General features: G+C 34.4%; 1 protein-coding gene and 1 long non-coding RNA gene across 8 annotated transcripts; one reads left to right on the forward strand and one right to left on the reverse strand.

Moving 5' to 3' along the window:
* Positions 1–341: 341 nt before the first annotated feature.
* LOC122570313 lies at positions 342–24065 on the reverse strand. 5 transcript variants are annotated; one of them, XM_043732450.1, is made up of 11 exons: positions 23851–24065; positions 5359–5434; positions 4749–4995; positions 3740–4323; positions 3251–3551; positions 2608–3109; positions 2221–2379; positions 1976–2151; positions 1642–1848; positions 1519–1542; positions 342–1382 (listed from the first exon to the last, which is right to left on the reverse strand). In XM_043732450.1, the coding sequence occupies exons 3-11, from the start codon at positions 4861–4863 to the stop codon at positions 1303–1305; spliced, it is 2148 nt and encodes a 715-aa protein (XP_043588385.1). In that variant the 5' UTR covers positions 4864–4995; positions 5359–5434; positions 23851–24065; the 3' UTR covers positions 342–1302. The 5 variants fall into 5 exon arrangements, with proteins under 5 accessions (XP_043588385.1, XP_043588383.1, XP_043588384.1 ...); XM_043732448.1 differs by having other exon boundaries at positions 3251–3557; XM_043732449.1 differs by lacking the exon at positions 5359–5434 and having other exon boundaries at positions 3251–3557.
* On the forward strand, positions 16342–20255 carry LOC122570321. 3 transcript variants are annotated; one of them, XR_006317787.1, is made up of 3 exons: positions 16342–17580; positions 17662–17745; positions 18209–20255. It is a non-coding gene; the product is annotated as an uncharacterized LOC122570321 (long non-coding RNA). The 3 variants fall into 3 exon arrangements; XR_006317788.1 differs by having other exon boundaries at positions 16342–17105; positions 17235–17745; XR_006317786.1 differs by having other exon boundaries at positions 16342–17745.
* Positions 24066–25361: the final 1296 nt, after the last annotated feature.

A 25361-nucleotide genomic window follows, 5' to 3' on the forward strand; every position in this document is an offset into this window, starting at 1 on the left:
ATTATAAACGAATAGATATGCAAGAATGGCGGGAAAAAAGGCCAAGAAAATGTTGAACATGTTTTATATATACTAACGTATTATATCTATAATATCATGTTAAAATAATTCAAGCTATAGTAAATGACAAATTCATCTGTTAAATTTAAGTAAAGCTGAATCTGAAGAATAAATTTCTTTCAAACCGTTAAGCATAGCTATTTTTCATAGACTCTGTAGCAAAGTGTCTCTGCTTGTTTTTCGTTGGGAGGGAGGGGAGATTTAGAAGGAAGAAAATTTTGGTAAAATTGATATTTTTTCTTTGTTCAATTTCAATTGCATCTTGAATTTAAAAACTTAGATTTTGCTTAATTTCATTTATTTTTTGTCGTCTGTGTGTACACACATTTCGACCCCAAAAATCAATATATTACTTTCTTTTATCTTTCAGTTAAAGTCTTATACCCTACACATGGAGGCAAATATTTTTCAGTAGATACATACAACAAGTCTGTAGAAATTTTTTCTTATAAATACATTATGAACACGTAACATCTACGTGATCGCAGTCAAGTATACAAAGAATTGAAACGCAACAGAGTTACGAAACGATTTCGTAACTTTTCCGCGATATTAATATATCACTTGTGTACCTATAAAGGATACAAAGATTGAGATGATGAAAAAGCATTACAGATGTTACACTTAGAGTAGTAATTATCCGGCAATATTACTATTCATTGGTAGTTTAGATACAAGTACTCAAAAATTAAGTAGGTAATTTTTTAAAATTTGTTCTTTACATTAAAAAAATAAACATGAAAATATGAGTCTTTTAATTAAAAAAAAATATATAAAGTAATTCTATTTTTTTTATCAAAAGAAATTGTTATCGTACAATTATAAATGTATAAAAATTAAGAAGATAACTAAAGCAAAAAGTGATTTAAAAAATGCTTCACTCATAATCTGAGTACTTCTACCTTCTAATTCTCTAATCTCATTTCAGTATTGACAAATGTAAAATCTCGCTTCGACATTTTGAAGTACACTTGAGCAAATTAATTCTTAGAAATTGCTTGTATAAAAGAAAATTAATGATAGTATCAAAGAGTTGACAATTTCGTCGTAAGAGTTTGGATAGAAAGTAAAGAAAGGTGTTAAAGGCTGAGCACTGATAAACGCACTTTCCATACATATGTCGCATAACAATGACAATCTTTTGTTTTTAATTGCAACAACAACGACAGTCTAATCACTAGCACCGTAACATGACATTTATAGTGTCGTTAAACACTTTCTTTTTTTTCATTCTTTAACTCTTCAATAGCGGAATTGACCTTTTCTACCCATACCGTTGTGATAAACCCTGAGTGGTGTGTAATTTCCATTTCCATTCATCGCTAAAAAACAGCAATAAAAAAGAGAGTAATAAGAGAAGTCATATTAATAAAAAAATCATCAAACATTGGGAATGTAATAATGTAATAATGTAACGATAATATAGAATCAATAAATTAATGTTGGAAAACCACTCACTTAATTCATATTCCTTAATAGCAGCTTGCATGATAAATTGAATAGTTAGTTCAAATTATCAGTCATAATATTAATTAAATATTATTGTTAATTATACATATAAATCATCAAAAAGCCACTTACCCTGTACGATAGTGGGGGGTTGTCTTGGGCCTTGTATGGTGTGTGCATGACATCGCGGTTTTAATAGGCCGTGATATAGGACGAAATATAAACCGGCAACAGCCGCAGCAGCGACGGCCATACAACGGTAAACGAATCTTAACGAGCCAACGATGTCAGAGCCGCTGACGCTGATGTAAGCACCAACCACGGCTCCGATGCATCGACCTGAAACGAATTATTAAAAACGTTCATTACCACAATATACAATGCCACATGGATGAGTATTGAAATTACTAAATTGCGTGTATGAATTCATCGAGTATAATCTTAAAATTGCATTCAGAACGCATACCAACGCAGAAATGTGCAATCACAGGTAATGCCTGAGCAGTCACAGTCAAGTGACGTGGGACGAGATGTCGTAGGTAAAGAATGGCAGTAACCCACATGATACCTAGCGTGAAAACTTCAAGAGCCTCGAAAATTAGAGACCACCAAGGTTCTGCCACGAGGCTTAAACCAGTAAACCTAATAGTTTCAATTTTTTAAAATATGTGAATTACAAGAGAAATTTTATTATATAAAAAACTTACCTACCTAATAATATACACAGTGAAGGCAGTGATGAGAAGGTTACTGTGACCACAGTAGTCAACTAAATGTTCAGATTTCCAAAGAAATAGAAACGCTGGAACAGCTCCGACTGTCATGGCTACACTAATGGGAAGTTCGTCAGCTCCTAACTTTTGTAGATGTCTAAAAAGAATATTCTGTCAGTATGATCTAAAAACATCGTATATGATCTTAACTATCCCTTAAAAGATATCTACAACTGTTTGAATACTTTCGCAACCTTCTGTATTCATAAGAACCTATCTATATATTTAATTGTTTCACGTATTCATCATGACGACAGTTCGTCAGGACATACATTTACTGTAACTGTACTCTAACAGTGTCAAACGACTACGCAATGATTCTTACAAAGGTAGATAACTATCCATGGCGCTCCAGAAAGTCCCCATAATGATCAGTACAATTACTAGAGCGACAGTTTCACTACCGTATCTCTTGATAGCGCTCATGGGAAGTGCTAACATACCACTTCTAGTATGCCACCACCATTCCGGTGGACTGAGAGGCATTCCGTTCGCACAAAGAGCTACCAAGGCTGCCAAAAGCATCATAACCACGTGTATACCGATTGGCAAATAATAGAAAGAGTTCAAATTTTTTATAAGAGTGCATAAATAGCCGGTTAGGGGACCGAAGATGGCAAAGCCAAGCGAACCGAAGGCCAACTGTCGTCCTACGTCTCCGCGTCCACAGGATGTTTCTCTGGTGGCTATTACAACTGCTGCATCGATCAGAGCTACAGCCGTTGTTGGGAAAATGTCTGCAGCTGATCGAATAGCTAAGTATGTCCAGAATACTAGGTGGGTCCAATCTTCTGTCTGTTGGCATTGACTCTCTATGAGGACGCTATCTGGAATTAATACATATTACTTATATTTTATATTCAAACTTGTTATAATATTAGTGAGTCAAACAAATTTCAATTTAACTTTCATCTCTTTAAATATAAATATCCTCAGTCTACCAATAGTGTAATAAATAGTAGTATTACCTGGAAGAGTGTATGGATCAACTAAGCTACATTCAATGGAACAACTCTGATAAACTTCTGCCATTCTGGTTTCAAGTTCAGGAGGTATACGACAAGCAAAGTACTCAGCCAGAGGATATGCACACCAATCTCGATCACTTTCATTGTTCAAGGCTTGTTTCAGAGTAGCATTTATAGCTAGATTGCCTGAATATTTGGTGTAAACATGACAAACAACACTATCACCCTCTTTAAAACATAAATGAGGTGGTTCGCTTTCAGGCATGGTGAATCTTCGCGTTTTTTTCGTTTCTTCTTGTTCCTGCAACTTATTCCATATATTTAAATTACTCTGTCTTTATATAATTGAGAACTACAGGGGAGGGACACAATAAATCATATTCTTTATTCTTTATAAGTGTGCAATTTTGAAATTCAATATATCGTCTCAATCAATCGTATATTACCAAAATTATTTTTTATTTCTTGGCACTTGGTTCAGCTTTTTACCTGCACATTTAGCTGGGCGTATATTTCACTCTCGAGAGGAATCACCGTTGTTTCGCCACTGCCATCTAGAACAATAACATCGGAATCCGTCGTTCCAGAAGTAGTGGAACCATCGTTATCGTCGGAATCCCATCGTTTTGATCCTATAGGGTAACAAGCATAATTGCATCCTTCCAGAAGCAATGGGCCAACTCTGGTTTCGTCAGACCATCTGTGGCAAGAAATATCATCTTTGCATCTTTCTTGCAACACCACCGCTCCTGTTTGATCGCAGTTAAACTTTAGATCAGGTCTTCTTTCTCTTGGAGGTTCAATGCGATCAGCTGTTGGAATCAATAGAAGAAAAGCATAGAAAATGGCAGAGAGGAAGCAGGCAATGGCAATCATCACCCTGAGGTAACGACCAGTTGAAGTTTTGTCGCCTCTTCCTTGATGACCTGCTAACTTATCTGCGATTGGAGCGGCAAACAGAGGCCCTAAAATCGCGACTGCTGGCGAGATTATTGAGATCATTCGGATCTGGTCGATGCTCAATCCCATTTTAGTCATGTGTAAAGGAAGAAAAGGGAAGAGACATCCCATTCCTAAAAAGATAATTATGATATCAATATTGGCAAATATTTCAATATTTCTTTATTAGATATGGATAAATATCGCAATATATGTATCTTAACCCAAATATATCTATTGTTCTTTCAAAGGCAAGATTGCAAGATCATTATTTGTATCTGTTCTGAAATCTCCGATGACATTGATCATATCTATCTTGTTATCTCCTTTACTTTATTTTTATTCTCTATTATATTATTATTTTTCTTGGACAGATGGAATAATAAATTATTTTTTTGTCAAAAAAATGCAAAAGATTAATTAATACATTCTACTTAAATTTTTTTAAAGAACTTTGTTTCTTTTATATTTACAAAATAAATACAAATTCCATAATAATTGCACTATTTGGTCCGTTTCTCATAAAGTTCTCCAATCATGATATTTATTTTATATGTACCTCCAAAAAAGAGGAATAACAGTAGCTTCAACGAGAGAAGATTGATGTTAATAAACTTCTTCTTGGGCAGGTCCTTGGTTGTGTCCATTCTCTCCGTGGACGCCGTGATCGACATCTTATATATATTATAAAGTTTCTCTTAAAAGCAGGTACAGATGATTCAGAAGAGATTGACGACCTATGGTCGTCTATTATGCCGATGACCCTCCTTTAATTTCCATTTTCATTAGTTCACTTTTACGTATGTCTAAATCAAAAAGAAAAACTTGTTTAAATAAGGCGGTGCATTATTTATTATTTTTTGTTTATTATGAAGGCATTTAGCAAATACAATTTTAATTACTCATTTTGTTTCATAAGTTAAAAGTTATAGACCTAGAACCTTAACCGTACGCTTTTGTACGAATATTTCATGGGGCAATGATCAATTTATTTTGAACGGAACAGACCAATTTATTTTCAAAAAGCAATACGCAATTCGTTTTAAACGGAAATGAAGTAGCGGCTTCATGATTCGTTTCTTTGATTTTTCAATTCCTCCAGTGAAAACGTGCTATCACACAGATCATCGTGGATCTAGTAAACGAGGTAATAGTCAAACTGAACTCACTACATCGAGATGTGGCGGAACGCCGTCCGTTAGAACGCTCAACTTCCGGTGCTCTACCTTATAAATACCTCGGATGCTGGAATCAGAGTATCAGAGAAATTATAAATGAATAAATCGAGTTAAATATTTGACATAAGTAAATTATTATTAATAGTGATTATTCTTAATTAATAGTAATTATTATTTTTGTTTAACTCGAAGATCATTTTCATCCATTCTATTCAGACTCTCCCCTAAATAGTGCTTCGACAACGGTTATTTATCTTCAATCTTATGAACTCTTCCGGATGCGTTCCTGGACTCGCAAATTACACTCCATTCCAAAGATGGCATGGGCCAGACGATCGTGACACAAGTTTCACATACAAATAACCGACCGCTCGATTGCACGACCATACACAAGAGTTCTTCTCTTCTCCTACACGAAGCACGAAGACGATCAAAGAGACCGCAGTAGAAACTCGTCGTTCATAAGTTATGAGTTATGAACGAGGACTAAATAAAGAAAAGGACGACTGTACTTCCAGGATATCAATTCTTTGGTCTCATCGAGGAACCGCTTCCTTTATTGATAAAAGGAGATACTATCTTGATCTGCATCTCCCGTGTATATATGAGAGGGTTCATTACGTGATCTGTGTATTATACGTTTGTATGGTGTATTACCCGAAATCTGTTTGATGCAATATATTGTAATTTTATTAAACAGACAAAGAATATTATTTGCAATAAATAGAAACTACTAATTACTTACTAAAGGAAGAAAGTTTGTGTTTTACAATTATGAAGACATAATTTATTCAATCTATTGCTTGCGGACAAGAATGGAATTATAAATACCGCGTGCCTCTAAATCATGAAGTATAACGTTTATCATTGAACGTAACAATTTTCTCAATTTTCTAGCTCTGGTACCATAAATACAGAAATTTGTGGGATTTCTTAATTGCTCGTAACTTTGTCATTCTGTCAAAAGATTAAGCTTCTAAATTATCTGTGAAATATCTAATAAAAGCGAATATTTAGTTTTAACAGGATGGTGCAAATTTCTATGCGTAACCTACTTTTCTCAAGACCAACGTTCTCACGTAATTCTCAATTTTCGCCAGTACAGACGTCTCGTAATCCGCAACTTCCTTATTTTCGTCGGGTTTACGAGAACTGACCCTCGCGATGAAGGTTCTCATCGTTCTGATCGCATTACTACATGTTCCATATTGCATTTCCTTGCTTCTGAGAACTCTATATCTCCTGAGGATTTCCATTCGTTCCGAATGTAACAACCAAAGTTTTCAATCGTTTCGAATATCATGTTTCAAAACTTGTTAGATAAGATGCATAGAACTATCATATTGTATCATGCGACACACACACACATTTATATAGTTATAGCAGTTTTATATATATACATAATCAATAGTTACATATCTTCCATTCCATGTACTGCCATGTAGTCAACAATGACCGATGCAACACGCTCGAGACCCATATTTCACGCAACTGTACATGAATTTATTAGAGATATGCTATTGAATGCCGCGACGACAGGGTGGAATTATTTAGATGAACAGATACAATATGGTCGCAACAGATTTTCATTGAATTTAATCTAATTCACGAATAGACCGCGGACTTCAATGTAAATCCATATTTTTAGAAGCATTCGTAAAAGAGAAGAAGTTGGACAAGAACTTGTATCGTATCTTCTTCGCTATTCCAGAACGATCTGATAATTGTAGAATTCACTGTACTATGAGATTCATAATCTTTCACCGTTTGCTTGTTCCACGAACCTGTTCAGCAAGATTTTCGCTTTCCAGCGAAAGAGAGAAAGAACGATCAGCAAGAGACACGTATATAATTAGCATTATCGGAGTGATCTTTCGATTACAGGGAGACGTCATCATCACGAAGAAATCAGACGATGACGGCATACCTCGTCACCTAGCTCGCTTTCATTCATCCTCTTACATGGCTCTTCACAATTAAACATCCGTCCGTTTCGTTCAATCATTGTCCTCCCTCGCGGATGTTACCACCAGTTAGCGACCGTCTTAATGCTTCGAGAAGGAAACGAGAATTACCGCGATAGTTATATAGCTTCAATTATGTAGTCCCCACTTTCCTTCAATTTCTGGGCCGTCTACTTTTTGGTAACAAGGCAGATTTGTCACCTTAAATAGATAATTTTAATAGTAATTCAATTGATTCTTTATCTCCGTATTTTTATATATTTTTCTTTGCACTTTAAGTTATATTTTTTATCATTGATAGAGATAGGCAAAAATCTATGATTTGTTTATTTATGTTTTTCTCGTCAGTGGTGGGACTGTCTTTAACATTTACGTTTAAGATGGCTATTTATACTGTATACGAATCTTTGACTAAATATATATTCGCAATAAATATCTTGCATCTTCTATACAGATACTCAAATAGATTTTAAATTTTACTAATATAACAGTAATGACGTAATAAAACATTACATTATAACAAAAAGTTCAAAATACGCAAAAAAATATAAATTAACGAATTTCTTTTCTCTCTGATTTATTTCTCCTTTGTATCAAATTTAAAGTTCGACTAATTTACCTTAATTCATCTTCTCACATCCCACTTGTTTTTTTTATTTATTGTTTGTTTACATTTTACAATTTGTCCATTAGGACATTTGGTAAAATATTATAAACATCCCACTTGTGTCACACAGTGAATCCCCAATCAATTTCACATTAACGAGCTTGCTTGTTTAGAAATTGATTTCCAAGACATCTAATTCTTTCTTCATAAAAAATGTGTCTGGTGTCACGTCTACTTTCTAGGATATTGATTCATAACACAAGATTAGCTGACTCACCCCATGTGACCCAGAAAATCAGGAAGTCGTAGACCGATTAGCAAACGTATTAGTTTACAGTAATCGATGAAAACAGCATCGGACGTTGATAAACGTTTAACACCCTTACATATTGAAAATCACAAGAGAAACATGTAACAAGTACATTTTTGCTTACTTTTTGACATTAATGTTATTTTATAGTTAAACGTTTTGTTAGGTTCAAAGATATAATTTTTTGAAAAATAACTGATAAGTTAACATTTCGTAGAAGCAAAAGATATAGTAATTATTAAGACGATCAATATTTTAATATCTAATATTTTAATTATATTGCGAACAGTATTTTGGAAATTTTGAAAAGAATGGACAAATACATGTTTAGGTCTGAAACCAAATCGTATATGGACAACGTGGATAATATAGGATTGACTAATAGCATACTACGTTTGAATTGCTGCTCGTAAAAAATAGGAAATATCGCTTATCATGCCAACCTCCTGTAGATTTCATACAGAAAATCATTGATACAGGCAGAACAAATTTTTATAGCGATTTAATGCAAGACTGTGTTAACAAAACGATAGATCGAAATTGATACTAGAATACACTGGTTGGTTCTGTACAATGCTTTCTCTATCGGACAAATAAATACTGTTTAGCAATAAATTGATATAACGTTCGCGGATGAGATAACGCGGTCATCGATCGACAATAATACCGGTGTATTTTGGGACCTAGCTGAATCTGTGTTCGTACGAATATACGACCGTGAAGTTTATTTTAACGTTGGAAATATCAATAGAAAATTGATACTAAAATTATTCTAATAAATATCGCCATGATGCGTGTATAAGAGAAATTTATATTGTAAAATCTTGGAAGATTTAATGAGGAATATTGCTGTCAGTACTATCAGCATTTCTTGTGCACGAACATTTAGGGAAAAAGAATTTTCAGAATTATTAAATAATAGGAGCGTGGAGGAAATAAGAAACATATTCCACTTTGTACAGAATATGATGAAAATAAGAAAATTAATGCTAGTCGAGTCATAATAAAAATTAAATTAGTACGTTATAGCGTGTATCTGCGTGTGTCGGGTATACGTCTGAACGTGTATTGATGTGTGTAAATGTTTATATTATAATGTACGATATATGTAGTGGATATCTATGAGCTGCTTTGTAATAGCCTGTGAAGCTGAAATCCAAATAAACAATTATAACGAGGAATATTCATCGATGAAAGAGAAGAAATTATACTCAGAAATATTATCGTAATAGACTTAAAAATTCGAGAAATTTATATTACAAAATCTTGGAAAATTAATAAGAAATATTCATCGACGAAGAAGGAGAAGATCATAAAAATATCCTCTCCAAAGAAGAATGAAAAGTCACGTATTCGAAGAAAATGAATCATTTGTATATTATCGAGAAAGTCATTCGACAATTCGCAAAGAAGACATGAGTGAATTATTGCACGAAGTAGAGCGACTGGCGTACAGTTTTATCGGACGGAATTCGCTTTTACATCTGACAGCTCGATTATTATTAAGCCGTGTGAAGCTAAAGGCTATTTTCTACCCCTTTTCCTCTTGCGCGTTACAACGCTATTGTGTTTCTCTCACGCAAATGAGTTTTTGTTTCATGAAATAAAGTACGCAAATGTTGCGTTCGACAGAAATCCATATCAAAGCACATAATCTAATACCTCGAAAATACACAATATGACTTTCACATTTCAACTTTCAAATATCTATAATCACATTTCAAATTGATAATTATGTAATTTCGTAACTTTTCCAAATTTTGTCTAATTTCTGATCTAATGTCCTGACTTTGGTCCGTGAAATTTATCTCATTTCAATCGTTTCAGGCATATTAAAAAATTTAGTAACGTGCGTCACCGATGACCACCACCGTGGCCGTCGACGTTGTTAACCACAAATATTTAAACACAGAAAGCTATTTCTTCCTACAGCCTTGAAACAGTCGTTAAACCCCAATCTCCCTTTGCTTCATATTTACAAGGAGATGGCGAAAGCTGAGAAATCTCCCACGAGTTGTATGTGCGTTCGATACTTCAGGTTGATGGTGAAACAGCCCCATGGCGTTTTGCCTTCGAGAAATTACGTTCTTGGTACGGCAATTTCTTATGTTTTAAACGTTTTCATTAGAACACGCGGGAGTACTATAATAAAATCAGGACTGAATCAGCTCTAAATCGGTACTAAAATTAAAAAATAACCAAAAATTTAGCAAAATAGACTGTAAAACTTTAATATTAAAAAGAGATAATATTAATATTAAAGGAATATACAAAATAAAGTATAAAAAATGCTTATTAATTCCTTGAAAACAAAGAGTCACGCATTTAAATACTTTAGGGGCTGTTTTACCATCAGCCTAAAAGCATGCACATAGCCAAATTATTGGAGATTTTGCGCTTTTTGCCTCTCCTTGCTAGCTTCCAAACCCACGCAGATAGTGAAACAGCTAAGCAAATTTACTTGTTTATCCAATCGATTCGAAGAAATCTTGGATTTTAATTCCATCGACGCGACGCGACGCGACGCTTACTGGCGACGGAGACTGGCATTCTCCAAGTGTCTCCGCCAGTTACAACGACAAGCGTCTCTCTTCCTAGCTAGAGCCTGTCCTTCGAGTGCTCTACTTCGTGTCAATTACGATTCTATGACAGTAGATCCGTATTTCGATTATCTTGCAATCAGCTTTCGAATATGGAATAAACGCGGCGGAGCCTGTAACGAGTGCGTGCACTGGAATGGCAAGTCTAACTGGGTTAACAACAGGTCATGGAAGCCTCGAATGTTTTCGTTCTAGCTACAAACTGCTTCTACACATATTCGTGTGTTTTCAAAGGCCGCGGCTGAAACATCGCCGAGCAGAAAGTGCACCATGAAATTTGTTGGCTGTCGATGTCTAGTCCAGATTCGCGATAACTGTACAAATTGCTCGTACGCTGGCTCGTTTTGCCGTTTCTGATAAGATCATAATGATCGTTCCACTCGTCCTATTGCGAGAGAGTAGTTTTTCGGAGTAACAAGCTCGCCGCACTTACGTACAACACCGCTGAATGAAAAGTTTAGTGGAAAACTTTTTACGAGAACTTATAACGAAGTAAATAATCAATAATGAAATTATCGTATTTCTATTAAAATCTTCTTAATGTTTAACACACGTAATTTATAGAAAACTTTCTTTTTGTAGTTGTGATTCGATTGGACAAAATTTTCCCATTGAAACAGAATGGTAGTACGTACATACATTTTGCGAAGTTTGCAGCGTCCTTTGCTTTTAAAGCGAAAGTTCTTTCGTACATTTTTCTGAGAAATAAAAATAATATAATTACGAACATTATTTCTAAATGTAATTAATTACAGCTTCAATATTATAAAATATCGTAAACAAGATATTTGTTTAAGGGAGACGTTGCTTCTTTTGAAACCATAACACGTTTTGAGCCTTTAAGCGAGAGCGTATACACAGGAACTTTTAGTGTGAAAAAATTATTAATGCCAGTAAGTGAGCGCGTTCAGAGACGCGAATTTATGTTTCTACATGAATGAGCACCGCGTAATAAAGAATTAGATAATTAGAAAACGACAACTTTTTGTCAACAAGTTTAGTCTGATACTTGCAAGTCACGTCTATAATTTACGCTTATATCTTGAATGATTAGTAGTGATCTATCGCTTCTGTATCCTTAATAGGATAAAAAGAGAAAGTAGTGCAAGTGATGAGAGGTACGTGTGCCAAATATGGCGTAAATAATTCTAATTGGCGATGCATGATGTTTCTTAAGGATACTTAAGGAGTTTCACGCAGATCATCAAGCTCGTCACGTGCGTAAACTGTTCACACTGTAATTTACACCGGTCATTCCATTGCAAATAATGCAAATATATACATCCCGGCTATAAATAGTTGCGTGCGAACGTCGCCTTTTAAGCGGTCGGGATTCGTTTGATACTTTGCTGGTCCGCATTACGGAGAACGGAAGTGGTCGTGATTATGCGTATACAACAAATATAGCGTGATTGAATATCGTACTTTACAGTTACAGCTCCGCTATCCATTTCCAGCTCGAACAATATCACATTGTTGGCATTAATCATAATATTTCTATCCTTCCTGTAATTCAAATTAATTAAAAAGAAGAAAATGAAAAATAAAATATTACGAGGAAACCTCTTGCTCGTGATTTCTATTTTATCGTGATCTTTTCATAATATCGTCATGTTTGAAGTACGTTACGCCTCAAAAGCATCCATACACTTTGACTGCTTTCAGGTAACTGTATATGAATTTTATCAAAGTATACAAATTAATGACGAACTAATTAGAAATCACTGCTGCTACCTTTTCATTAAAATACGTTATATTTTTGAGCGATATCCCAAATGAAGAAACTGGGAGAATAAAATTTTTTTGGATGGATGAAATGGATACATAGATGAAGATTTTTCTTCAGTTACGGTATCTGCGTGACCTCCGTACGACTAGTTCCTTACGTCATCGGGAACAGGTTGTCGATTACGTCAACGTTCGCTGTGTGCACCTTGAAATCTAGCCTTACGTTTGATGCGATTATAATTATCGCGTTCATTCCCTCGGGACCTCGTTACGAATACATAAATGTAATAAATACTTTCGTCTCTTTACATCACGGAGATTAAAATAGTAACAGTATAGCATTACCAATGTCATATAAAAATTAGTATAATAAATATCATTAATGTATAATGAGCCATTTACTTTGATCAAAAATACGAGACAAACATTTTATTTTTATTTATAGGATACCATTTATGCAACTAAATTCTTCGTCGTGGAATGTTTCCTTGCTGCGTTCTTTTCTCCAGAATTTTATACACTTCGAAAGAAGCCGTTTTTTTAAGACGCTAGAAGCTTCGAGCTTTTAAGAGGGTGAATTTTTTAACAATCTTGCAGCGGGCTATCATTATTGTCAGATAAATTTCTCGCATTGTCTCCCTAATTGCGCCGCCACTTTTCACGCATTCCTTTAAAATTTTCTTTACAGAAAAACGTACCGAGCATATACCGTGGCATTAAACATTCAGGATTAATTAAATTTTTCCATATAAATCTTGCGTGCCACGGATAATTAAGAAAAACGTTGTTCGTAAAATACTTGTTGAAAAAAAATCTTCACTAACTCTTTAACAAGATTATATTATATTCTACGCGAAAGAATCCTCTCTAATATTAACCCTGCTGCGTCTCTACGGTCATTTACGACCTAATTGTATTTCCCTAGTAGCAAAAAATATCTCACATACCTCGATAGAAGTATGAAAAAGTTCTTATTGTTATGCCTGACTTTCTGTTTCAATGTCATGTTAAATCTTCTCAAAACAAGACTGAGATATAAAAATCCGAGAACCACTGCAAAGCCAATGAAACAACATTTATAATATTCCCGTGACATCTTTGGCATATATTTTATTCGAAAATTTAATGAGAAAGATGAAGTTATGAGTTATAAAGGGAGACTTTAAATATCCATCAAAGTTGATCGAATAATTACAGTAATATTTACGAAGAGTCGTCGCATTCCTTATCGACGATTTTCAAGGATCGTAAAAGAAAGCGACTTCCTGTCTCGAACAGGAAACCGCCGTTTACTCGTGCTCTTCGTTCGACCCATTATCTTTGCAAGAGAGCACGCAATAGATATTCATATTCATCCCTGTCTGTCGGTTGTCCAATCTCGTAATGGCACGTCTTACCAGTACAAGAACACCAGCCAGGAAAATGACTTTTTCACTCGGAACCTGAATATCGCTACGTTCAACGGGGATTCCTGATGCTCTACCGGAACTCTGTTAGATCAGCACTCAGACTATTGTTCAGACTGTCGTTCAATACGAACGCAATTTCGAATTTTCATTATGTTCTATTCCAGACGTACATTTTTTGATGTTTTACATATTTGTGTAGTTATGTAAAACACATTTATTTGTACTTTTATAAAATACACGTTTTTAGTCACATTAATAGATCGATACGTGGAAATCATTTTTTTTTTTTTTGTATACATACATAATGCGAAGATCCTAGGTTTGTCAAACCTTCTCAGTATATTTTACGGCTACATATCGGAAAAAAATGTTACATAAAAATAGATCTTTTAAAGCTTGTGCTCTTGTATGCTCCCGTACATTTCAACTAATATTATTAGTGAAATTTTCAAAGTTATAAATTTAATTTAAAACTTTAAATTTCGTATGTCAAATGAAATATTTAAAAATATAGTATATTTGCGCAATATCCTTTTCTGATCTATACTCATAAAATATACCGAGGAGTTTGACTGGAACAACCTGGAACGCTCTGTATGTAAATTAGATTGCAATGCGTGTTGTAACTGTCAAGTTTGGGAACAAAAATATGAAATAAAATCGAAATTATTTCAGACGCTATTTTTGTAAGGGAGCCTTGACAACGGTAATTTGTTCGATGTTAAGTCTTTAGAGTTAACAGCACTGCACGAGGCTGAACTGTCGGGCCTTCCGCTTCCATGATTTCATTAACCCAATTCCGAAGCTCGAAGTTGTCGTGTTAGGGCGAAACGTGGGCGGAAGGACACGCATGATATTTCTCACAGAAGGGTCACCATTGCGTGCAGGTGTTATCCACGTGTATCCCACCATATATTTACTTCGTAATCTTTAACTTACTGCTGGTTAATTAATAGCAATAATAGTCCAGAGCGTTTCTAACAGAAGCAATTGGGTGAAAATTATTTTTAACAGAACAGGGTTCACGTCTAAAAATTTAGGACTTGTAACCGTGAGACTTTCAAGTTTAGAAATCCGAGGAATTATTTTTAATAAGCTTATAACATATTTATAATTTATCATCTCTGATAAAGGTAACCGATTTGAAGTCATTTTTTAATAAGACAAAATTTACACCTGAGAATGTATTTTTATAATTCTAGAACTTTTATTGCTTCAAACTGTGAGAAATTCTTATTAATGAACTTACGACATGTTTAATGGTTGTTATTTTAGCTAAATATTAAACATAGTTCGGCGCTGAAGCATTTGATGGCATTGAAAGTGTTAATTAATATATACCGCGACCTTACACGATAATTACATGTTGTTCAAGCTTGTTACCTCCGGAGAAACAATCGCCACTGTTCGTTAACCTGCTATTAAGAATTTACAACGTCGGCAGAACTTCGGGCGTTACATAAATCTTCCAGATAACGAGAGATGCAAGCAGTTCGCTTCCACCGGAAATTCTAAAGTTCTCCGATTTTTAATTTCGATATTATATCGCGTGTTCGAATAATTCCGTCAGACATTCGTTAAACGAGTTTTGTAATTTACTTTTACCGTGACGATCGATCCGATTAACCCTATTCGTGCCCCTTTCAATTATAATAAACGTTCGACTACTTTTCTAAACAACTGTACTTCATCGTTTTGAAATACGGTAACAGTACCAATAATTCCATTACCTTCGAATGAACCAGCAGTGATCATTTTATACACCTTTATACATATGTATCACCAAACATCGGTAAAGACTGCAACATTTCGTATTTATGGGGTAATTAAATTACCCTATCGAATCCAAATATCTGTAAACGCTTTGCAAATTAGATTAACTCATAATCAAAATTAAACGATCCCATCGTCTTCATACACAATCAGGCAATCAACAAATACCACATCTCGCGCTTAAAAGCTCAGTAATCAGAAACTCGCTGGAGCTGCTATGTAAATCCGTGGAAGGATTATGGCAATGCTCGGGAAGCCAGCCGTGCAACAGCTGCGTTGAAAACTAGGGGCATCAAACGTGTAATCGCCATGTAGGGAGACGTCGCAACGGTATTTGTCATATCTGCATAATATACTCTCGAAAGCCCTGGCTGTAGTTTCTTGCATCGACGAAGGGTTGCGGGAAACACCGATGAGGGGTAAGAAGAGAGAAAGAGAACCGTGGTCCAGGGGTGAGGAGTTGCGAGATGATGGGGTTGAATTAGGCGTTGAGTCGTGCAACAGCACGAATGAGTAATTCGAATCGATCGTAAAATCTGTCTCGACTAGTGCTTCTCTTTCTCTCTCGCTCTTTCTTTCTCACTCTTGTTCGTCTAGCCGTGTACGAAGCGAAAAGAAAAGCAACCTCTCGTCGCCTCCGTCTAACGTCATCGCTCGCTATAGACTCCCGAGCTCGACAAACGGATCCACCGTGCCCGATCTCGGTTTACGTGTTTCAGTAGAGCTTTCGCTGGTCTCAAGGATAAACCAGTTGTTCAGTTATTCCGGCTGGAGAGACGAATATCGTGTCTATGGTGTTAGTCTGTGTCGAGAATTTTAAGGTCTGGTATCGTTGTTCTACATCTTCCTTGCCGCTAATGAACATGGATCCTGTGGTTCCTGAGAAGGATCCAAGCTATTATGTTCGGGGTCTAATATCGTAACTGTTGCTCAAAGCAATTTGGATCCGTGTACATGCATAGTCGTCTATACATGGTGTAAAGGGTGCGTTACGAGAGCAGTGAGATTATATTGCGTTCGTAGCTTGACAGGAAATTCGCTTGGGGTGGTAGAGGAGAATATTTGAAATGGAAGTTTCTATCAAACTGCAACGATTGTATCCTTTGTAGCACAGCTACGTATAATAACATATTATAAACCGATCAAATTGAATTTTTAGAATCGATATACAACAATAAAACTGGAATCTGTAATTGTTAAACCTTATAGAATCATTTTGTTGCTTTTTATCTTCACGTTCTCTTCAACTTTTTAATTATATGCCTCACAGAGATGCCTCTCGGTGAAAATTTCAAGCTATTTCAAATTTTATCAATACGATCATGATAGACGTGTTCCATTGCAATGGTAACGAAATTTCAAGAAATTTTGTATAATAAGCATATTCGTAAAAGTTCCCTATAATAACTGTTCAAATAGTCGTACTTTCGCAAGCCACTATAAGGTAATTTAATTTAAAAACTTGTATGTTTACAGATACTTGCTGGCATAAAAGTCATACATATGGTTACTGGTATTGTTCCACTTGAAAACGAACTTCCGCTTTTGAATGAAGTTTATCATCGAACTGCATCAAACTATGTCCTTTTCCTTATACGCGCTTCCCACAATAGCTAGCTATTCGATTGATTTTACCAAGTTCCAACTTGAAATATTCCAACCACCTTTATTATGCTTTCCTATAAATAAACGACCTTGAGAGAATAGATGCCAAATCTGTTATCGTTGCTGCGGATTTACGACTTCAATTAGAATTCTATCGATTCGATTACGAAATACTTACGTGCCTATCATCGAGAAATAGTTGAAAAATATAGTTAGAGTACGTTGGAATAATCAATATCTTCTCTGATAATTGCTAACATATGATCTTGCATATTAGAACGAACTTATATAATTATAGGAAGATGAAGAGTACTCGAAGTATCTACTCGTTAGTGCAAAGAGGACTCTCGAATCGATGAATGCAATTCACATTCCTTTTATGGTAAAATTTGAAACAAATCTGAAAATGTGTATATATATGTATACTTGTAGAAATTGCAAGATATTTATACAAAAACACAAGGTCTTAGACATACAATTATTGCTGAAGATAATCCTACTAAATATCGTGGCTTATTGATATGTATTACATTATCCCAAAAGTTTCTTTCGTTTTATAAGAAAATAATAGATGCACAGTATTTCGTAGTAATAAAACAAAATGGATCATACGTAATTCAATAAAATAATATAAAACAAAAAATGATGTGCATCTGTTATTTCGTTACAAAATGATAGAAACTTTTGGGACAACCTAATAAGACCATTTTTCGTATAAATATCTTGCAACTCATATACGTATACATATATACACATTTTCACATTTATTTCAAACTTCGTTGATATAATCAAAAATAGTCGAGTCTCGTTACAGTGCTAATGAAACTTCAAAATGTTTCGTATAGGACACACAACGTATTCGCGAAAGGTACAAGCGCTCGAATACCTTCGTAAACAACTCTACAAATTTCGTCATTCTTCGCAAAGTTTGATATTAAATGTTAAAATGTCAAAATGATTCGAACGATCCTACCTTATTATATTTCCGGGTGAAATCTTGGATTCCCTGCACACCGTGTGTGCAATAGTGTGCATGGATCGGATCAGTAACGTACGCTGCCGCGTACATTGTTTATTTTCACCGGAGGCAAAACGTATAGGATGCTCGACGTGTATTTACCACGGATAACGGAACCATGCCGATGCTCGAGTCTTCCTCGTTGCGCGTGCGAGTTCGAGCGAGAAAACGGGACAGGCATAAGGAGAAAGACGACCAACGATGGAAAGAAACGAGGAAGAAACCCGTATAGTATCGTCATCCGAACGAATCCGGACTCACAGAGAATTTCTTCGATCGAAGATTACATCCCTCACGCGACGGTAAAAGTAAAATCACGTTCGCTCAGCGCCTCCGAGCACAATGAATTTTACCGTACTGTTCTTGTAGAGTGTTTTTGACGGGTAACGGTAGTCGATACGCGACTACACTCGTCCTGATCTATCTGAGAAATTATGTACATCGTCTTACGACGGATTCGATATCTCCGACCGTTTAAGCGGAAATTAGATCTCAGCTAACTCGACCTATCACTGAGGATATAAGAGATAATTAACGCCTGTAGTGGCTGGACCTTGTTAAACTTACTCTTTCGACTGGTGTGTCGTTAGGCTACTGGGTATCATGACAATTTAGGGTTAGACTACTCAGTTTTGGAACTTTTAATGCAATTGAACTTTACTAACGATTTCTATTACGGAGGAAATAAAGTATAAAATAAAATGAAATACCTTGAATTTTGGTAATCTAACGTAAGTTATTACAGTCATCTATAAGCAAACGACATTAAATATGCAACAGGTATAATTATTTATGACGGTCGATATTTTGAAGGGGATGAAAGAACCAAACATTTCCATGAAGTGTTAAATACGGAAACAAAGTATTTAATATAGTATTATCTATATTTTGATAATATTTAATATTTCCATCGAAATATCATTTTTCTTTCGGGTCATATAGATGCGAGAGGAACGATAGTAACTAATTATAATAATTGAATTACACGCTTGAAAGAAAATGTTATTGATAAATAAGACAAAGCTTCAAGATCTCCTTTTCTTCCGGTAGCACAGTCAACAACCGGAATAAAGGAACAAAGGCGGCTAGAAGAAACATTTAAAGTGTCCAGCCAATAGGACCTACACTTTTAGTAGCAAGTATAAGAGACGTGAATTAAGAATTCCCTGAAAGTCGGAATGGTCTCGAATAAACAACTCTTCAGACTTCCACCAGTTTGAAAAGAGAGTTTAATAAGTTGCTCCACAAATATTTTAAAGAAAAAGTTTAATAAAAGTTTCCCTATTACGCGTTTGTTCGATAAAATATATTCTTTTTTTATATCCTTACCTCCGAGAGATCGTATACACGCGCGTTCAAATAAAACGAGAACGATTTTAATCCAAGTGTGTCGGGTGCAAGTTCGTAATTATTTAGTTTTTCATTTTCTTGCGTTGAAAACCTTCAGAACTGCGTGATAAAATTTACATGTTAAGAGAAAATTAAAAATAGAAGAAGCTCGAAACCATATTTATTTAAATTTATAGCGAAACAAATTTCTCATTAGTAAGGGACAATACTATTCGTACAATTGGTTTACTGCAGAAATAAAACACAGAAATATTTTCACAGATTAATCCGCAAATAGTATATGATATTTAAAAGAGGATCTTAAAAAAATTTTGGAAAAAGATTGAGAAAGCGCAGAACAAAATTTCCTTAAAAACTTAATTAATGATAAATTGGATGCAGTTATTTGAAAAAGGATGCCCACGGAATAATACTTATTACACATTAATTAACGGTATTAATTAATATGAATATTCCTGTCTCGACGAAATGTTACCATTATATGTATCACATTATATATATTTAAATATATTTGTTATTCTTTATTTTATTTATTTACTTAGTCCTTCTCTAGTCCTACATTATACTACATTCTTTAATTGTTTAATTGATCTTAAAACCCCCAATGCACTACATATATACCAATCAATAAAATGTAAAATATTAAACAACTATATATGTACAGCTCATAACAAATAATAACATCTTATTTGAAACTCGAAAGAATAAATATTTGAATATATTTAACAATGTAGAAAATATTTACTCCTCTTCTGACTCCTACATTTCAATTACAAATATCTTTGTCCCTCACTTCAACATGAATAAAATATAACATAGTCCCCTGGGTATCGGTGCTATTAGTACGTATTTTTAAATGCAATCAATTAGTCTTTGCTATTATTTTATTCAAATTCGTTGCAAGAAGCATTATATTCTAACTATACCGAACGATTTTCAATGTAAACTCCTGTATTATTCATTTCTCCACAAAAACCATTGTCTGCTTTCGAGCTACTGTAAATTCGTGCGTAACGATAACACAGTTACCCTCTTCGACTCGATGTTCTCGGATATAAAATTTCCATGAATTTAATAATTCCTACTAACGAAACTGGAACGTTTTACAGCGGTATTTTCACAAATTTCACGATATCCGACTTGGTGTTACGGCGTAATGTAAGAGTAAAGTCGACCCGATACAACTGACCCGTAATTAACGGGAAAGGTATTGACAAAAAGTTCAACGGCGTAAGCCAGATTTAATTAATAACCGTCGAACGTGGCTGCCGGCGTCGGTCTCGAGAAACGGAGTAATTTTTCCTACGATAATCGTATTTTTTAAATTAATTTCCGGCTGGTCGCGGCGGCTCGTGTTTTCTGTCCTTGATATTTCTGACGATTTCTGTGACGAGGAACTTGATGGTCCTCCAGCGTGTCCCTAAAGCGACTTTTTCATCTGTTGGAACCGAACATACTCCCCTTCGCGGTCGATACGAAATCACAAAGGTTAGAACGTAATTTCAAGAGAACAAAGAAGCGAGACTAGTGGCGGCTCTTTTTTTAAACTTCGTTTCGAAATTCTCAACTTCCGCCACTATTAACGACGCAATCGAATTTCAACTTCTGTCAAACAAATCTCCTTCATATGAGATACAACACCGTGGTCCTATATTCGAGATTCTATGACTCGAAATAAGACGAAAATCAAGAATAACCAAATTACGTTCGAGAATAACCAAATACACTAAATTATTTAGAAGATTGAGCGTGAATTATAGGTATCATGTGTACGTGACTTTGTCTACTCTTAACTATGCAGAAACAGACAATCGGCAGGAGATTGATCTACATGAGAAAATACGTGGAAAATGTAGAAGGAAGTTTTCTTCTGTAAGTCCGCGTTTTTTTAGAAAATTTATCGAGTATAGGTATATGTATCAGGTCAGTTCTTGACTAACTATAATTATACTTAATTTACGTGACTGAAATAGAATCGATTGTTATCGATGTGAAACTGTAATTATAGTAACTTTACTAATTACTTCTACATATGTTAATATTGCCGATAGCAGCGTATGTATACAATTTTCTAAAGATGTATCCCAAGTGATTCGACGTGACATGCTATTTGCATCGTTATAGCGCGAAGATTCAATTAGAACGAATAAATATCGACCACGATATCATCTTTATAAAAAGAATAGAACTGGTTTCTACGAATTCTGTTAACTGATACGTTTCACGCTATAAATTACAATAGTTTTGACGCATCGGTCGATTTAAGGATCACAGAAAGACATAAATAACCCATGAGATAAAAAAAAAAGAAATAAATCAAGAAAGATATCAACTTAATCTTATTTACAAGTAAGGTAATATTTATAACCTAATTCAGTATTTACTGTTCTTTGTATTTACTAATTTCTTTATTCTTATTGATTTTATAAATTAATTCCAATAAAATGTTTGTTTCAGAAAGAACATGAATATATAAAAGGAGAAAATAAACGTGAGACTTCATCATAGCTTAAAAAAGAATAACACGTGCAGAACAAATGTATTCGCAGGATCATTTTCATGGACATTTTGATACACGTTACTCATAATGTCGGTTCATTGTTATTCGTATCGTTGGTAACTCAGCAAGTCATACTCTTATTAAATATCCAGCTATCCAAGAGAGTCTCGATTAAATTACTCGTAATCAAAATCATCGTAATTTTTTATTCTTTTGTCTCTCGTTATAAAATTGCATAAATATCCATAGTCTGGTTATCGAGCAATCGCCGCTATTAAGCATTATGGAAATTTCGATCGATAAGAAATCATCAACTCGTGACTCCTATGACTTGTACGTAAATTAGTAAAGACATGCTCGTGTGTACTCGTGACAGAAAAGTGATTATAAACAATATGAATGCCGTACGTGGAAGCTAGTACAGTCCTCCTTATAACCTAATCAAACTCACTCGTACGATTTCACCAGTACGTAATGAAATGTCATGTAGAATTTCAATCGAATTATCGCGAATCGATTTGAAAAGGACTTGAACAAATTATGATTATTATACCGAAACCCAAGGCGGGATAATTGTCATAATCGTAAACAATTAAAGTTACCCAAAGAAAAATGTATCGTATTTCTTACCCAATATATTATATAAATTGATAATTGAATGTAAAATAATTAGATAATTCTTGAGTCCAGGATTCAAGCTTATAATCATTATTATTATATTCTCTTTATTATGTATTTTAGATAAATTGGTTAAGTAACGAAAAAAGAAGACAATCAGTGCACTTCTTCACTGAAGGAATGAGAATTCATCATGGTGGGGCAATAAATGCATAAATATGATACTATAATATATATATATATATATATATGTATTATAGTATACAATGGCGGACAAAAGAAAAAGTCACACTTGTGTATAATAATCACAGTATATTAATACTAAGTTTGTTCTAAATTTTTTACCATGCTGGTAATAGTCATTTATTCCAGGGATATACGTCACAATTTAATTGTTCTCGTCAATTGTAGTTCTGTTGTCTAAAATTGTGGTGATTTTTATATATTTTTTTGTCCTCCACTATACATTGCATAATATTATTATACATATTTATAATATACTACGTACGCATAAATTTTTATACTTCCAGTTATGACATACTATCAAGCACATCACTAAAGTGTACCAAAATCGATAATAACATAATTACACATTCTTTTGACAGAAATCAGTCATTAACTGGTTAAAACCAATCACACGCGCGAAACGAGGAAATACGCACACGTAAATCATACGCTCGTCACACTTCTATTAGTTAAACCATGTTCTAGGTTCACAATTGGATAACTAGCAGAAGATCGTGTAAAAACACGTAGAAAACCTGTGTTTAAGGGCCACGATTGTGGGCGAAAAATTCGCCACGGAGGATGTCGTCCGTTAAAAACAATTGACTATGATTTAAGATGAAAACGGGGTCACATAGATCCGAGTGGAACGAGAGAATCAACGGTCGCCGTACGCGTGTACCGAGATACTTCGATCGGTGTATCGAAGGGTTGTTGCCCGGGCTACCGAGTTTTCCGCGATCGTAATGAAAGAAAACGTGAATGGAATCACTCACCCCGGACAGCTTGACTCTATCAAGATATCGTTTCGTTTGATGAGGCTCGTAACAGGTATCCCAGGCTTGAATCATGAAATGTCACGAAAGAGCGAAATAACACCTTCCACGATGGTTCCAGTACGAAGTCTGGTGAGCGACTGTTGCGTCCCGGTTTGTTCCACGACCACGACTCCCTTGCACACCGGCTCGCGCTTCTCCGCGCGTAAACGTCAATGCGAGTGCTCTCTAGCATCAGCCCACCTTTGCAATACCTTCCGTGCACCTTCGGCATACCCCTGGTTATGCTGTCAAGCGATGGAATTCGTTTGTAAATAAAGATGCCACCGCGAGTTAAGTTTTTATTACTGTTCCTCGCGGAGAGAGTTCCTTTGTTGTCAATATAGTATTGTTGTGTATGACGAAGATTTTCTATGAATTTATGTAGATCGTTTTATTTAACAAAACACGTGGATAAAATTTGAATGTGCAAGGTAGATTGGTTGTTTAAAAACATACAAATTTAAATAAAAACTTGTATTTTATGGTGAAAATTGGAAGAAATATTTTGTATGCTATGCTACTTTATTTATTGTAGTATTTACATTTCACATTAATTAATATTAAATTCCGTATTACATAATATAGCATAGTAATATTTTATATGTACGTATTAAACTGCAAATTTTTATGTATTTTTATATTTTTATAAAAATAACTAAAAAGATAGAAATTTATTTCATTTACCAAATGTAATAAATACTGTATTTTGTATACTTTTGCATATTATATACATTGTGTGCATTTTTCAAATTTCCTATAAATGCATAAAAATCCACAATCTATATATATATGGTTATGAAAATGAAATATAATACTTGGTAAAAAATCATTTTATTGGAAAATAGAAGTATGTGGAAATACTTTTTGTAGCTATTGTATAAAGCTAGTATATTTTAAAAATGGTTTAAGAATTGTTTGTAAAATCTCAGAATATATTTGGCATGCTGCATAACTGTTTTAAGGTGTACCGATTATATTGAGTGACAGAGGAATCATTACTATTATAGAATTAATTAGCATTTGGTTCACGGACAGCTCGTACCTGTTTAACTTAATTATATAGGGTGGTGCACGCAGCACTGAAATTGAAGATCATTTTAATAAAAGGTTTGTAATATTATTTTCAATTCTAAAAATTTTATTTCTAATTTATTTTTTACCATAAATAAAAACTGTCATTTTTGTTTATCTTTCGTAATTGTTATAATAAAATGCATTTTTGATCCAATGGAAATGTGTATAACATTATGCATATGTAATATTATAATACATAGATACAGCACACTATATATATATATATATATATATATATATATATATATATATAGTGTGCTGTATCTATGTATATATATATATATATGTAGTATAGCAGTAGTTAAATGTAGTGACGCAATATTGAATCAATTGGCTACTAATTGGTAAAAAATTGTGCGAAGATTTTTAGGTTCGCGCCTAATTTCCCCGCTCGT

Source organism: Bombus pyrosoma, linkage group LG8 (assembly GCF_014825855.1).
Source record: "Bombus pyrosoma isolate SC7728 linkage group LG8, ASM1482585v1, whole genome shotgun sequence".
NCBI classification, from domain to species: Eukaryota; Metazoa; Arthropoda; class Insecta; order Hymenoptera; family Apidae; genus Bombus; species Bombus pyrosoma.